The sequence below is a fragment of the Saccopteryx bilineata genome, chromosome 2 (assembly GCF_036850765.1).
Source record: "Saccopteryx bilineata isolate mSacBil1 chromosome 2, mSacBil1_pri_phased_curated, whole genome shotgun sequence".
NCBI classification, from domain to species: domain Eukaryota; kingdom Metazoa; phylum Chordata; class Mammalia; order Chiroptera; family Emballonuridae; genus Saccopteryx; species Saccopteryx bilineata.
Genome location: NC_089491.1, coordinates 8863707 through 8879072, shown reverse-complemented (window position 1 = coordinate 8879072; position 15366 = coordinate 8863707). Strand labels below are relative to the sequence as shown.

The window sequence follows — 15366 nt, the reverse complement described above, 5'->3', positions numbered from 1 at the left end:
GTTTTGACCATAGAAACTGTTCTCATTTTATCACTTGACCAGAAGTTGAGCCACCTCTACCAAGACTTAGGACTAAAAGGTCTGTCTGGGAAGCCAAAGCAGACGAGTGTGTCCAACATTGTCAAATCCCAGAGACTCAAGGAAAAAAAGGTGAGAGGAAGAGAGGAATGGTGGAGGTTACTCACATATCTGAATGACTTATGAGAACTGGGGGCAGGTTAAAAAATAGGAAGTGTTACTGTGTAACTTGTCAGCTAAGCCAGCCTTCCAAGCTGTGAAATAAGGAAGGTTCCAGCCAGGAGAAGGGATCCATGCTGAGAGACTGAGATTCTGTTAGTGCCAAGGGGTGCCCCGGACAAATTTCACCCCGGACTAGTTTGGCAACAAGTGCCAAGGTTTCTGGGAGTTCTGAAAGGCTACTTATTTTCAGAGAGGAGACAAATGGTATCTTACCAACCAAGGCACTAGAAGTAAAGAAAGGACGAAAAGACTCCAGGCTCCTTGAGTCTTGACTGACAAGAAATACATCATCCCTTTTGAACAAAGACTGTTCTTCAGGCAATGAGAGTCGGGGGTGGGGCGGAGGGAGAGAGCAGATCAGTTGAAGCGTTTTTTTCATTAAGTGGCCAGAGGCGAAGATTCCGTGGAGGTAAGCTCCCTGATGAAAGGAGAGCTAGAATGACAGTGTCAGTGGGGGAGAGAAGGGAGAGACAGCCGGGTTGCACACTGTGCTGCCTCCTTGCATTGCTTCCATCTGCTCAGTCCTTTGTATGTTAACAGCTCCTTTTGATCCCGCACCCACCAGGTGCCAGGCTCTGAGAACCACTTTACCTGTTCTTTTGTAGGATTCTCATAACAGCGGTTTGGGGCAGGCACTATTACCATGCCCATTTTACAGATGAGAAAACTGAAGTCTAGAGAGTCTGATGAACCTACCCAGGGTCTCATGGTTTTTGCCATGTGGCCCAATCTTGGAAATGTGATGAAAGAATGTCTAGTAATAGTGGAAGCACTGAACTGAAAAAAAAGCCAGTCCACTTCCGGGCCAGAGATGGTGAACAGGACAACAGAGCCAAGATCAGGTACAGCGGGGACACAAGAGCTAGGAAGGAGCAGATCCTGGAGGAGCCCAGCAGAAGACGACTGATGAGAGCAAGGAGGGGATGAACATAGGGCTCAGGCAAACCCCAGCTCACTGTCAGTAGGGAGAGAGGTTCAAGTCAGGAAGACAGGTGCCGTGAGCCCCTCCCTCACCCTGCAGCTGTTTGACAGAGAAGGTAAGAATTTCAAACTAGAATAAAACTGTTATTGGATGATCTACTGTCCTCTCCTGTTGCCCCTTCCCTGTTTATTTTTCCAGAGCCCTCCTCTCCCCATCTAACATCCTACAAGTTTTGTTAGTTTATGCTTCTCTATCCTTAATGGCACATATGGTCCAGAAGGGCATGGGTTCTTTTTCTCCTGTCCACTTCCCCAGCACCCAGAGCAATCAATGTTTGGCACTTAATTAGTACTCGATAAATATGTGTTGAATGAATAAATATGCAACTATAACATTATGCCAGGGCTGCTTTGGGCATGGTGATCTCACCTCTCCTGTTGGGACTCCCATAGTCACTGATTTCCACAGCGTGGATGAGCAAGGTGAGGTACACAGGGATTCTGTGGACCTCAAGACCAGAGGCCGAGCACCTTCTTCACGTTCAGCAGTAGTCAAAAAAGCAAAGGTCATGGTGGCAGTTAACAACTGTTTACATTGGTCAAAACTCATTGCACCTTATTGCATAAAGATGATTAAACGAAAAAGAAAGATGACTCTCCTCCCTCCTCCACAATGCCTGGGACCATCCCACATTCCCTGGGGACTCTGTTCCCGAAGGGGCTCCCCATTCGGATTCTGTTAGGAGGAGGCAAGGACTATAGGACTAGCAGAAGGGAAAAAGAGATTAAAGAGACACCCCTCTCTCAAAATCTTTAGTGAGGCTTTCAAACAATCAGATGCCGTGACTTAATTTTAAACAGCTCTCAACTCAAGAAAGAGCTGAAGTCGTGTCTAAGGTCAATTGAACTGTTGGCTCTAGAAAAATTTATTAAGGGGGGAAAGGTTCCATCTCCCCAGGCATCTTTTTTAAAGAGTCTTAGTCATCAAAGTCATCCTGCAAAGACCTCTGACTTCTGAGTGAAGGCTAGCAATGGTTCTGGTCCCATGTTTGATGGACAGGATGTTGGCTTTACATTAAACACATGTGGCGGTATGAATGCTCTTCATGTGCAGTTTGCTCGCTCCGTGGAAATCCATGCTGTGCCCGGCAGGTTTATGCCTGGTTTATACCACTTAGAGCACAAAGTCACCTTTTTAAAGCAGGCTAAATCTTGGCAGATGTCTTCACTTTACTGACGTTAGTCAGATATCTGCCTGTGAGAAAAGGTGAGTTACAACAGTCCAAAATTAAGACATAGCTTTCAAGAATGCCATTGATTCTGAGATATACTCTGGATGTACTGACTGTGTTTGGGGCAAAAAACACCACCAGATTAAATATGCTCATTCACCGTAAAATGTCTCCTGACTCCAGGAATGTTTAAATGTGAACAGGAATACATTCTTTATTTAAAAAGGAAATTCAGTAATATTAGGCCTCATTTTCAGGTGAGTAGGAAAAAGTAAAAAGATTAAGTGACTTACCTAAAGAAATCTAAGGATCTCTCCATTCTCTTAATCAGAATACAACCCTACCTACCACTCTAGATAGGAGTGCATGTATGAAAATTTGCAATTAATGGGTCTGATGTATTCGTGTACTCTCTCCTGGATTGTAGCCACCCTTTGACCGGGTAAGTGTGTCCTCTGCAGGACTGGGACAGAGTAGACCCATGGTGATGTCCTGAAAACCTTATTTTTCCAGGGAGAATACCTTACAGATATAGAAGGCCTTTCTCTTCTCACCTGGCATCCTGATGGGTCAAGGGAAGCTGCAAGATAGGGGCTGGTCAGGACCAGGAGACCTTTGACACAGATGGGGAGATTGGGTTGTAGACGTGATGAAGGGAAAAGGGGTAACAAATGAGGATTCATTCTCTCAGTTCATTCATTTATTCATTGTTTCATTCAGCAAATATTTATTACTGCCCATTCAGTACCAGGTTCTCTGCAGGGTACAGAGGAAATTGATCAATTAAACAGCCTCTGCCCTCAAGGAACTTAGAAGCAAAAACAGGTAACCACTCATCTATTAACAAAGTTTTATTGAGTACCAAGCACTGGAGAAACAAGGAAGTCAGACAGGTCTCATCCTCTCACAGTTTACAAGCTAGTAGTGCGCTCATTGTTGAAGACAGTGATTTGTCACCAGACACAGGTGAGTACAAGTTAATGGATGGGAGTTGTGACAGTGATGAGGAGTTGTATGAATTTTATGATGAATAAAACTTGACTTTGATAACTTTCTGTAATACATTTTTAATTTTTTTCAAATTTCAGGCCCCAAAATTAAGGTGCGTCTTACACATGAGGAAATGCGGTACTTATGACTTATGCATGTCCTTTAAAGACTCAGACAGGTGCCAACACAGACGATAAATTGTGTCAAACTGGGGATTTTAAAGTGTGCCAGTGGCGTATAAAGTAGCCTCACTTCTGGCAGAAAGGGTCTCCCTTAGAGAAGAAGAGGCTGGAATCAGATAACTTGGTTATCTTGACTCTCCAAGTGCTCAGGAATCTGGAATAGATGAGAAGCGGAGATACAGGCCGCATCTGTCCTAGGAAGGGGGAAGAGGAAAGAAGGGCGGAGGAATTCACTTTTACAAGCACTTCACACACTAGCTCACTTAGCATGTGACATAGAGGGGAGGCTGGGTGATGTGTTTTAACCGTGTGCCTTGGAAGAAGAGGAAGTGAAACACACATACTGGCAAACATCAGCTGTCTCTGTCACAAAGGCTGACGCCCATTATGGCAAAACCCCTCCTTGACTGGATTGAAGGTTAACCCCCCACTTTGAGGAAATGCAAATTTGATCATTTCCTAAATACTACGGTGGAAACTGGATACCTGTGGAATAAATCTCCCTCCAGGCTCTTCTTGATTTCAAATAGGCTAAAAGCTAAATCATTTAAAATTCCACAAGGATTATGGGAAAACAAACACATGAACCCCAATTTTGAAGAAATGACAATTTTCTAACTACATAAATTGATAGAGATTATGATCAGCCCCAAAACAGCAATAGCAGGGGATTGGAAAATATGAGTTTAATGACCCAATTATGTGAGGAAATAAATAAAAATCTAGGAGGTAATTACCCAGCATCCAAAGGAGAGATGGTCAATAACTTTGAGACACTTGGCACAAAGGTTAAATACTTAGCAACATTTTAGTCTGCATTATTCTTAACAACAGGTAAATAATGTATTATAGCCAGGAAGACCCTGATTCTTAGTTACTAACTTAGCAAAAATCAGTTAAAATGATGAGGCCTACCACTGGTCTGTAGGGACACAGGAACTCACTTGTGGGCATATGTATCAGCCCACAGGTCCGAGTGAACCTGGCTTGCCAAGACGACAAATTCCTGTGCCTTTGGGTTCACTGATCTTACTCTTGGGGACAGAGCTCAAGGCAACAATTCAAGAGGAATAGTAATTAGAGTGAGTCTGTCTGCCCAGCTGCCTGCAGTTAGAAACTGGTTACTTAAAATTGTGCGTTCAGAATATCCTGTTGCCATAGAAGTTCCTGTCTGGAGTCAGACAAGGAAGCTTATCTCAAGTCTGATATTTAGCTGTGTGACTTTAGATATGTCAATTACCTCTCTGAACCTCAGTAATAAGGGTAATAATACACGGCTACCTCCTAGGGTTGTGTATTAGAGGTCATGCCTATAAAGTGCCTACACAATGCCCTGCCCAGACTGTAACAAAGGTTTGCTGTTGTTATTGGAAAATGGTTACTGGATGGATCCTGGAGAGTTCCTGCTTGCAAAGAATGAGATAGCATCGGGAAGTCTCAGCTTTCTATCTTGAAGAAGAGTTAGTATCTTTGATTCCTAGTTTACTTTTATTGCAGTCAGAAAAAGGAAGAGATCGCTGACAACCACTGAGGAGTCCACAAAAATGCGAAGAGAAGCTCTTTAAAGGGTGTTAAATTCGCCCGAAGCAGAGAGTTCAATGTTGGGCAAGGCTCCCACTCCTACTCCTACCCCAGCGTCAAGATTGGGGTGACTCCAAGAGTCTGGCAATGCGCATTTTTTGAGACCTGCTCTGTGCCAGGGGCTTTATAACCTCAACTTCGGAATTTTTATGTCCATTTTGAGGGAAAGGAAATCTGCCCAAGGTCCTACATTAAGTGACTCTGTATGGCAGGTCCCCTGGCCCGTGCTCTGAACCACTGCACCTTACTGCCTTCAGCTGCCCCACCAGGCGCAGCTCGGAGGAGCTGCAGGCACCCGAAATGCTGTGGGAGACAGGGTCTCGGAAGCGGAGGGCTGAGCCGGTGGTGGACACAGGCTCCGGGTCATGGCGTGTCAAGGGTCCTGGCCCCCTACCCATTCCGCTCCGGGAGCCCTCCTCCCGCCAGCAGGGGGCGCCGCGGAGACCACGGGCGGGAGGCTTGGAGAGCATAGCTGCTGCCGCTCCCTTCCGGAGTCGAGATCAGGACTGCCGTCTTCCCAGTCATCCGTGGCGAGGCTGCGGGACATACTCGGGCCGGAATCGGGACGCCGCGAGAAGATCGCACCGCCGCGCCACCTTCCCGGTCCGCGCCTGCCCGGAAGCGCTGGTACCGAAGGGGCGGGGCCTCGAAGCGCTTCCGGGGGCGGGGGGCGCGGGCTGGGGCGGCTGCTGGAGCGGCGGGGACGGGCCTGGCGCCGGCGGCGGCGGAGGGAGCGCCGCGGGCGGGCGATGTGAGCGCGGCGCTCTCGGCAGGTGAGGCACGCTGGCCGGGGACGGCAGGCGGTGGGCGAGGCTCGGGCAGAGCTGGCGGGGCCGGGGGCAGTCCCCAGCCGCTGTCCGGTTCCCTGTGGGCGCGGCCGGCGGGAGCCTCCGCGCCTGGTCAGTCCGGCGGGCCGGTGGGTGGGCGGGTGGCGCGGGCTGGAGCCGAGGCCGGGCGGGGTCGGGAGGCCCCGGGCACCTGCTCCGGCCAGGCGCCCGCCCCCGACGGGCCAGCAGTGCGCGGCCCGCAGTCCGGATGCTACTGGCGGGCAGAGGGTCGGCTAGGCAAGCTGCCCCGGGTTCTTCAGCCGCCGCCCCGAGCGTCGGGGGATCCCCTGCTTCCGGGCCCTTTGCCCTCGGGGCGCTACCCCTTTGTACGAGGAGGCCGGGTGGGTGAAACCCTTGGATAACCGGGCCAGGCCGCAGGACTGGCCCTGCTTGTGGTTGCAACGGAGCCCCTGCCCCAAGCCACCGCCTTTCTCCAGGTAAACACGACGGCGCGTCGTGCTTGGCCCTAGACGTCTCCATGGTCACTCTCGCCCTCAGTCGGTCCTGCCATTACGGAGGGCTGGGCCGGGGCCGGACTGGGGGTGTAAACAGTGTCCTTCTAGGTCTGGCGGCTGTGCTTTCGGGCGGCACTAGTCTGGAAGTCTGTCTTGAGACTTTCAGCAAGCCTCTTCCACGCTGTGTCTCAGTTTCCCCGTATGGTCATTGAGGATTTTACATTAGCCCTCTGAAGACTCTTCCAGTTCTACTCCTGTATACGATCTATGTCTGAAATTGGAAGGGCTGTCCTTGGTTCAAGATATTGGGCAGTTTCACTGAAGACTTTTTGCAAAGAGGTACTTTTTGGCCACTTAATACACTGGGTTTCATACAGGCTTTAAAATGATTCCAAGAAGTGTTTCTAAACCTTACCTTACTCATAATTCATCCCTTGTTTTTGTTCCTAGTAGCAACGATCATATTCTTTCGAGTTTTTGCATGCAAACATTTTTGTTGTTGTTTATATTTGCCCGTTTTCTCTTTGTTCCCTAGTCCAGGCCCTCTTTGCTTCACATCTGGATTATTGCAACAGCTACTTAGCTGTTCTCTGACTTTAGAAGTCTCCCCTCCCCATCCTTCCTTTATGCTAATGCCAAACTTAATATAGGAAGTCAAAAAAAGAATTGAGTGTTTGCTTGCTTATTAAATGTCAAGATGCTATTCCATGTGGTGGGTGAAAGACGTAGAAGGCACACAGCCTCCGAGCAGCTTTACACTAGGTGCTGAGAATTTACGTGTGAAAAGGTAATTTATTAGACAGGGCTGTGTACTGTAAAACTAAGAGGAAGGAGAGCTGAAGGTCATTATAGGCCAGTGGACAGGGAGGCTTAGGGAAGGATTGGGCTTTGAACTGGCTGTTAAAAAGGTGAGTAGGATTCAGATGGGAAAAGAGGAATCAGGTCCAGTGATCTTATGGAGTTAGTGAATAGACTAGCCTGCTTACAGAGAAGGGTTCAGATAGGAAGGGAACAGGAGGAAGGATTGGTTGGGCTAGTTCCTGAAAGAACTTGAACGCTAGGCCAAAGTTGAAACTATTCTAAAGGCAGTGGTGTGGGCAGGAGACTGGAGGTGGTTCCTGATGTTAGATCATTTATAGAAGAGGAAGGGAGAACTTAGGGGCCAGGTGATAGGCCAAGTGACCATGGCATTTATACCACTCCTCAAAGCTGAGTAGTGGCCTCTTACCTGCCGCATTGTGTCCAGCCATTGCTCACCTTCAAGGCTTTCCTTGGTTGGCCCCTCCTTACCTACCTGAACCTTTATTTCCCGCTTATTCCTCTCCCAACCTGTTCCCTTTGGGAGTGGGTTTGTGACTGTAGGGCAGCGATTTTCAACTGGTGTGCCACAAGAATTTTTAAAACAATGCAATACCTGACTATTTAGTCAGGGGCACTGACCTCTTTTCCCTTAGATTGTCAGATAAAAACATGACAGCGGCAAACAACAGTAGCTGTCGAGTGTGAATGAATCAAAATTTTACCATCACCACCCCCTTTTTGGTCAAATCGGCAGAAATATATTTTTTGGTGTGCTGCAGAAATTTAGTAATTAGTTTATGTGTGCCATGAGATGAAAAAGGTTGAAGATTGCTGCTCTAGAGCTTCACTCCTGTTGGTTTCCCTTCTGAAGTGCTGGCCTCCTTTTTCTTCTCTTCTGTGTAAATTCTTCATTTCACTTCCTTCAAACCCCTGCTGAAGATGTACTTCCTCCAGAGGGTGTTCCCAGACTGCCCTCCCCCCATGCTTCTGTGGCACTCAGAAGCTCCAGTACAGCATTCTGCACTGGTTCCTGCTTATTAAACTTGTCCTAAGTGGACGGGGAGTTTTTGAGGGCATTGGGTCCTAATGACCTCTAATCTCTCTGAGCCTTTGTAGTAGCTAATACTGTAGCTAGACTTTTATAACAAGCACTAAATATGTCTTTATTTTTATTGATTAACAACTTTTATTTTTAATAGCTCCTTTTTTTAAAATTATTTTTTCCGAAGTTATAACTGGGAGGCAAACTCCCGCATGCGGCCAACCGGGATCCACCCGGCATGCCCACCAGGGGGCGATACTCTGCCCATCTGGGGCATTGCTCTGTTGCAGCTGGAGCAGTTCTAGTGCCTGAGGCAGAGGCCATGGAGCGGCCCTCAGTACCCGGGCCAACTTTGCCCCAGTGGAGTCTTGGCTGCGGGAGGGGAAGAGAGGTAGAGAGAAAGGAAAGGGGGAAGGCTGGAGAAGCAGATGGACGCTTCTCCTGTGTGCCCTGACTGGGAATTGAACCTGGGACTTCCACATGCTGGGCCAATGCTACTGCTGAGCCAAGCTGCCAGGGCCTCCCTCCTTTTTTAAAAGGACATTCTATTATCAGTTTCTTCTGTCATGTCACTTATATCTAATGCTGCCATTCAAGGTGGATGTTTTCAGGTTTCATTCTTAGGGTGCTGATAACATAATACACATTTTTGAAACATTAAATTGTTTACTCTTAATTTTGGGAAAAGAAAAAAAATCATGTAATCCTTTGTTTGGGAGGTCTTGGAGAGAGAAAGACCATCAGCTTTGGAATCAGACCAGCTACTAAGGCTACTTAGTAGCTATGTGAACTTGGGCAATTTATATGATGTCTTGGAGTCTCTGTGTACTCATCTATATTGTAGGGATAAAATTACTGTATAGGGTTGCTATGAGTTTAAAAAAAAAAAAAAAATAGACGAAGAGCTGGCAAAATTTGCAGCACCTAGTAACTGTTTAATACATTATTAATATCATTATTATTTATATTAGGTACACATTAGGAGAAATGCTAGGCTGCTGACCATGAGTGTATCTATTGAGTTGTGGGTTTCTGCCTGTCCCTGGATCCTTCTTCTATCTTCTAGCTCAAGTGCCTGTAAAAAATGCCAGTTGTGGCCTGACCTGTGGTGGCGCAGTGGATAATGTGTCGACCTGGAAATGCTGAGGTCGCCGGTTCAAAACCCTGGGCTTGCCTGGTCAAGGCACATATGGGAGTTGATGCTTCCAGCTCCTCCCCCCTTCTCTCTCTCTGTCTCTCTCCCTCTCCCTCTCTCTCTCCTCTCTAAAAATGAATAAAGAAAAAAAGAAAAAAAAATGCCAGTTGTGAATCTCGAATGCCATTATTATGTCTTTCTCATTAATTGTCATGTTATTTGTTCAAATTCTGCTTACTGTTTTTCAAACGTCTTAATTGTGTTCAGGTGATGTTTTGTAGCTGATAAACTGTTGAATTTAGCTTAGTGAAGGTCACCAGCTGATGCAGTTTAATATCTAATGGTTATTTTCTGGTTGATATTGATGACATGGAAGAAAGCAGTTCAAGATGAGCTTTTCTAGTCTTTTTGTCATAAGAGGCGGGACTTAATGTACACTGCTCTCAAAAATTAGGGGATCAGGGAACGTGCAGATGCTCCATTACTTTCATAGCCTTTTTTTTTTTTTTTTTTTTTACAGAGGCAGAGATAGACAAGATAGACAGGGACAGACAGACAGGAATGGAGAGAGATGAGAAGCACCAATCATCAGTTTCTTGTTGCGCCTTGCGACTTTTTAGTTGTTCATTGATTGCTTTCTCACATGTGCCTTGACCGCGGGCCTTCAGCAGACCGAGTAACCCCCTGCTGGAGCCAGCGACCTTGGGTCTAAGCTGGTGAGCTCTTTGCTCAAGCCAGATGAGCCTGCGCTCAAGCTGGCGACCTCGGGGTCTCGAACCTGGGTCCTTCTGCATCCCAGTCCGACGCTGTATCCACTGCGCCACCACCTGGTCAGGCACTTTCATAGCCTTTTGTTTAGTGCATTTTCCCCAATGAAATAAAAGTTGGTTTTGTATCTCATTTGCATAATGAACAACTTTCTTTGACTTGTCATTTTCTTTTCTGATGTTCTTTTTTAATAAAACAAAATCAAATGCTTCTTTCTTTATAGCTGCATATTCATTTTGAAATATCCTCTAATTTTTGTGAGCAGTATATTTTTTAGGTTCAGTGCCCTCTGAAATGCTAGCAGTAAGCAAATATAGGATGCTACTCCTTGACATTTTTTAGTTCTTTGCTTTAAGTGAGGAGGAAACAAACTCAGAGAGACTGAGAGCCTTTCCTAAAGTCATTAAGACTGGCTGAGTCAGGATTTATTCATTCTTTTACCTGATAACAAATCTTTCTAATTCATGATTGGAATTGGAAACATCTATTTACCCACTTCATAACAGAATTAAAAAGAATGGACACTATGCAGAGAACTGGATGCAAACTACAGCAAATTAATTATCACTGTGTTGGTGTAATGATATATCCTTTAGTGAGAATTCCCTTTCCACTCAAAGTTGATTAGTAAGAGTCTGGCACTAATAAATATCCTGACTGTCACCAGGGGGCCTGGATTAAAATCTTACTCTTACAACATTTAAGAATTCTGGCTCTAGGCCCTGGCTGGTTGGCTCAGTGGCTAGAGCGTCAGCCGGTGTACAGACATCCTGGGTTCGATTCCCAGTCAGGGTACACATAATAAGCAGACATCTGCTTCTTTTCCCCTCCCTCCTTTCATCTCCCCCTCCTCCTCCCTCTACCTCTTCTCTCTTTCTCTCCAGCAGCCAGTGGTTCCATTGGTTAGAGCAGACCTGGCCAACAGTTTTTGCCCCTGGGCCAGATTAGAAAAAACTTTTTTCATGGGCCGGATGAAATATTAAAATTAAAAAATGTTAAATACAGGCCCTGGCCGGTTGGCCTGGCGTGCGGGGGCCCCGGGTTCGATTCCCGGCCAGGGCACATAGGAGAAGCGCCCATTTGCTTCTCCACCCCCCCCTCCTTCCTCTCTGTCTCTTTCTTCCCCTTCCGTATCCAAGGCTCCATTGGAGCAAAGATGGCCCGGGCGCTGGGGATGGCTCCTTGGCCTCTGCCCCAGGCGCTCGAGTGGCTCTGGTCGCAGCAGAGCAATGCCCCGGAGGGGCAGAGCATCGCCCCCTGGTGGGCAGAGCGTCGCCACTGGTGGGCGTGCCGGGTGGATCCCGGTTGGGCGTATGTGGGAGTCTGTCTGACTGTCTCTCCCCGTTTCCAGCTTCAGAAAAATACAAAAAAAAAAAAATTAAAAAAAAATTAAATACAAAAACGATTTAAGTAAACAAAATTTTATTATGTAATTTGTTTATGAATAAATGTGAGTGAAAAAATTTTAATATACAATATTATTTTAATAAAAAATATTTTAATATATAATTACATACTGTATAAATATCCAAACTGTATCGCAATCAATCAAAACAATATTTAATTAATAGAATGAGCTTGAAGGGGTTATATCACAAATAAAACAATTATTTCATTTTACAAATAGCCTGGGCACGTTTTCAGTTATCAACTGCAGCTATTGTCTATGCTACAATGCCACTTGATTCAGCACACTTGACCACAAAAATAACGAATTGTTTGACCTTGGTTGAGCACTGGCAAACTCCGTCTAAAAGAATGTGGGTTTCACATCGCCACTAAACGTTGAACAGTTCATACCGAATATAGATGAGTACAAAAGTTGTAAATCTTTGAAATGGAATTTTTTTAAAAAATGAAGAAGTATCGTAAATCCATTCGATTAATTATTGGAAGTTAACCCTAGATTAGTCACTGCGGAATTCTCTTCTGCGTATCACTATCTTAAATATCTCAATTTCCAATAAGACGCTTCCACTTCTGAGTAGCTGAGATTTTAAAGTAGCGGAAAATATTAAAAATTTAATCATGGCTGCATAAACTCATTACGTGGGCCAGATATGGCCTGCGGGCTGTTGTTGGTTATGCCTGGTTTAGAGCATTGATGCTGAGGATGGCTTTGTTGGTCCTAACATCACATCAGCCCCAGATGGTGGTTGACAGGTGGATCCCAGTCGGGGTGCATGTGGGAGTCTGTCTCTTTAACTCCCTTCCCCTCACTTAAAAAAAAAATCTGGCTCGGGAGACTGACAGCTAGGTTCAAATCCTGACTCAGCCAGTCTTTGTGACTTTGGGAAAGGCTCTTAGTCTCTCTGTTTGTTTTCTCATCTGTAGAATAGGGATAGTTGCAGTATCTATCTCATGATGTTGTCATGACGATTCAGTGAGCAGGTCAAGAGCTCACTTACCATAAGGTACCCAGTAGGAGCTCAATAACTGTTAGTTTTTAACATTGCCAGTAAGGTTAGAGATGCTATTCCTTCCCTTCTAGGAAAGCTCAGAAGAAGCTTCTGATGTTTTGCGTTGACTGAAAGACACACCCCACTGTGAAACCAAACCACACACTCTCGGAATTAGTGTATTTGAGTGGCCTTGGAGAATGTTAACGCCTTGGTAGAAAATTTAACAGTTTGGATAAAAATGTTCTTTCAGGCTCACATGAATTAATGCATAAGAACTCTAGACTTGTTTTCTTTTAAATTAGGATGAGTGCTTCATGAATATCCATTGCAGAATGCCATTTTATTTATTTTTTTCTCCCAGCAGCACCAGAATGTTCCTTGCAGCCCTGGTGTTATTTGGCTGCTGGTTTCTAAAGGATTGGATTGTAATTCATGACAGTTCAATTTTAGTTTTGATCTAGACTCAGGCAGAAATACCTAGAAAAGTTATTTTTATGTAGTTTTTACTGCTGCTCTCACGCCTGTCATTCCTAGGGCTTCCATCTGTGGTCTTTTTAGTGACTTTTCATATGAGAAAGAAAGTTAGGGATCATCAAGTCTTCAGTGCCTGCAAGGGAAAGCCTCATCTGAGTTGTGTCTCCAGTATCAGCAAGTGACTGAAGCCAGCAGGTGCATGTCTAGGTTTGGAATCATGAGCGTCTTGATTGAGAAGAATGGATATCCCTGGGTGCCTTAAACAATTCCAGAATTGCAACCTTGCTTTTCTTTCTTGGAAGTGTCACTGGGTGTCTTTAAATGAAGTGGAGCACATTAGAGTGTTGACGGGCTAGAGGGGAATAAGCCATCTTGCTAGATTTGTCTGCTGGCAGAGACGGTCCTACATGTTTTGGGTCTTCAGCAGGGAAGGTTGAAAGCTGAGGGTGCAGCTATGGTGGCAGTTTTGGATTTTGAGCCACCAGCTTGATTACTTCATCAGCTGCCAGGTGCTGAGAGCCTCTCCCTGCTTGACACACTGCTGAGCTCTGGGCACACAGTCCCTGCCCTCAGAGAGCTCAGCAGCATGGGAGGCTCAAAAAATCAGCTCATTGCTAATTGCTTACACTTCTGTTCTGGTTGTCATTGTGGGGAAATGGTCACAGAGCTTTACCAAAGAATGTTGTAGAGGGGATTTCAAGGTCCATGATATTTTGCCCAGATGAATTTACATGTCCTTTCTTACCTTTAGGCTGTCTTCAAAACGGTCAGCAGTGAGAAGATGTCACTGGTTTTGGTTTTTCATTGTATGATTTCCTTACGGCTTAACAGAACACATAATGCAGAATTTTATTAGTCAGTGAAATGATGTGTTAAGGAGAGGGCTAGCTGTGGGTGTTAATACTTCTATGAGATATTATGTTACAATACTTCTGTTATAGGCGCAAACAGCTTTTCTGTTCTCAGCTATCTTTTTCTGTCTTCTCTCCTGAGTAACCTCTTCTTACCACATCCATACTCAGGTAGTACAGTTTTGGGTTACTCCCAAATTAGTATCTCCAGGTCTTGTTTTTCCGCAGTTCCAGCCTGATAATCCCCATTTCTTATTAGAGAAATCTTCTCAGTTGCCCAGTGGGTATCCTAAACTCAGCTTGTCTGAGACTGAACTAACTTGCCTTCCAGGGTAGTTAGTCTCCAAGCTCTGAGTCCTTCTCTAGGCCCATGTTCAAGTTGGCTCTCGCCAGATTCGGTTTGAGTTTTCTAAGCTAGCATTGAAGGCCCTCCACATTCCAGCTCTGGTGCTCCTCTTCCCCATGTCTCCCCTTGTACCCGGATGCTGGTCACTACCCCAGCCATTTTCACTCTGCTGTCCTCTGCTCTTGCCTCTCCTTCCATCTGGAGTCTTCTTTGTGTTCCCTTTAAGTACAAGACTCTCTTCAAATATTACTGCCATCATGAAGTTTTTCTTTGTTCAGTCTCTTTTTGGTCAAAATTAATCAGTGTTAATCATTTTTCCTCATAGTTCTTTCTCTCTAATTGCTTGATACAGTTATTCATTTCCAGCCTATCTTTCACTAGATTCTTTGGCTTAAAAATTATATATTAAGTAAAATCCTGTAACATCATTAGAAAAAGATCTTTTTCTTTTTTTTTTTTTTAAATTCAGTGAGAGAATGGGAGGCAGAGACAGACTCCCCACGTGTGCCCCGACCGGGATCCACCCAGCAAGCCCACTAGAGGTTGATGCTATACCCATCTGGAGCCCTTGCTCCTTTGCAACCAGAGCCATATTTTAGCACCTGAGGTGGAGGCCATGGAGCCATCCTCAGCACCCAGGCCAACTTGCTCCAATCGAGCCATGGCTGCGGGAGGGGAGAAAAGAGAGAAAAAGAGAGAAACGAGGGGAGAAGGGTGGAGAAGCAGATGGGCACTTCTCCTGTGTGCCCTGGCCAGGAATTGAACCCAGAACATCCACAGGCCAGGCCGATAGTCTGCCACTGAGCCAACTGGCCAGAGCCTAGAAAAAGATCTTTTAGCAAGAGTAATACAGCTATGTGATTTTAAAAAGTATAAAATAAAATCTGTTTCTTTTCCCTCCCTCTGGCCCTCATTCCCCAAAGTCAGCAATATTAATAGTGTCATGTGATTGCTTCCAGAATGGCTACAGCAGCATATATTTAAGAAGGGAATCACATATATACATATATCTTGTTCTGTATCTTGATGGTTTTGGCTAAATATTAGAGCTCTTATCAAAATATACAGATATATCTATTATTTTTAATAGCTGCAAGTGTTTCATTGTTAATTTTTTTT

The 15366-nt window shown here is 45.4% G+C and overlaps 2 protein-coding genes across 4 annotated transcripts in view; both read left to right on the top strand.

Moving 5' to 3' along the window:
* Window positions 1-4430: 4430 nt before the first annotated feature.
* ZBTB34 (zinc finger and BTB domain containing 34) overlaps window positions 4431-15366 on the top strand; it is a 32484-nt gene continuing 21548 nt past the window's right edge. The window contains exon 1 of one of the 2 annotated variants that reach the window (XM_066256177.1): window positions 4431-5919. In XM_066256177.1, coding sequence (XP_066112274.1) covers window positions 5447-5919 — 473 coding nt within the window. In that variant the 5' untranslated portion in view covers window positions 4431-5446. Of the gene's footprint in view, window positions 5920-6309; window positions 6411-15366 lie in introns of those variants that run through there. The other variant, XM_066256178.1, reaches the window with a different exon arrangement.
* The window catches only part of RALGPS1 (Ral GEF with PH domain and SH3 binding motif 1), a 330788-nt gene continuing 321242 nt past the window's right edge, over window positions 5821-15366 (top strand). For both annotated transcript variants that reach the window (XM_066256190.1, XM_066256189.1), the window contains exon 1: window positions 5821-5919. The gene's annotated coding sequence lies outside the window, so the exon portion shown is untranslated. The remainder of the gene's footprint in view (window positions 5920-15366) is intronic.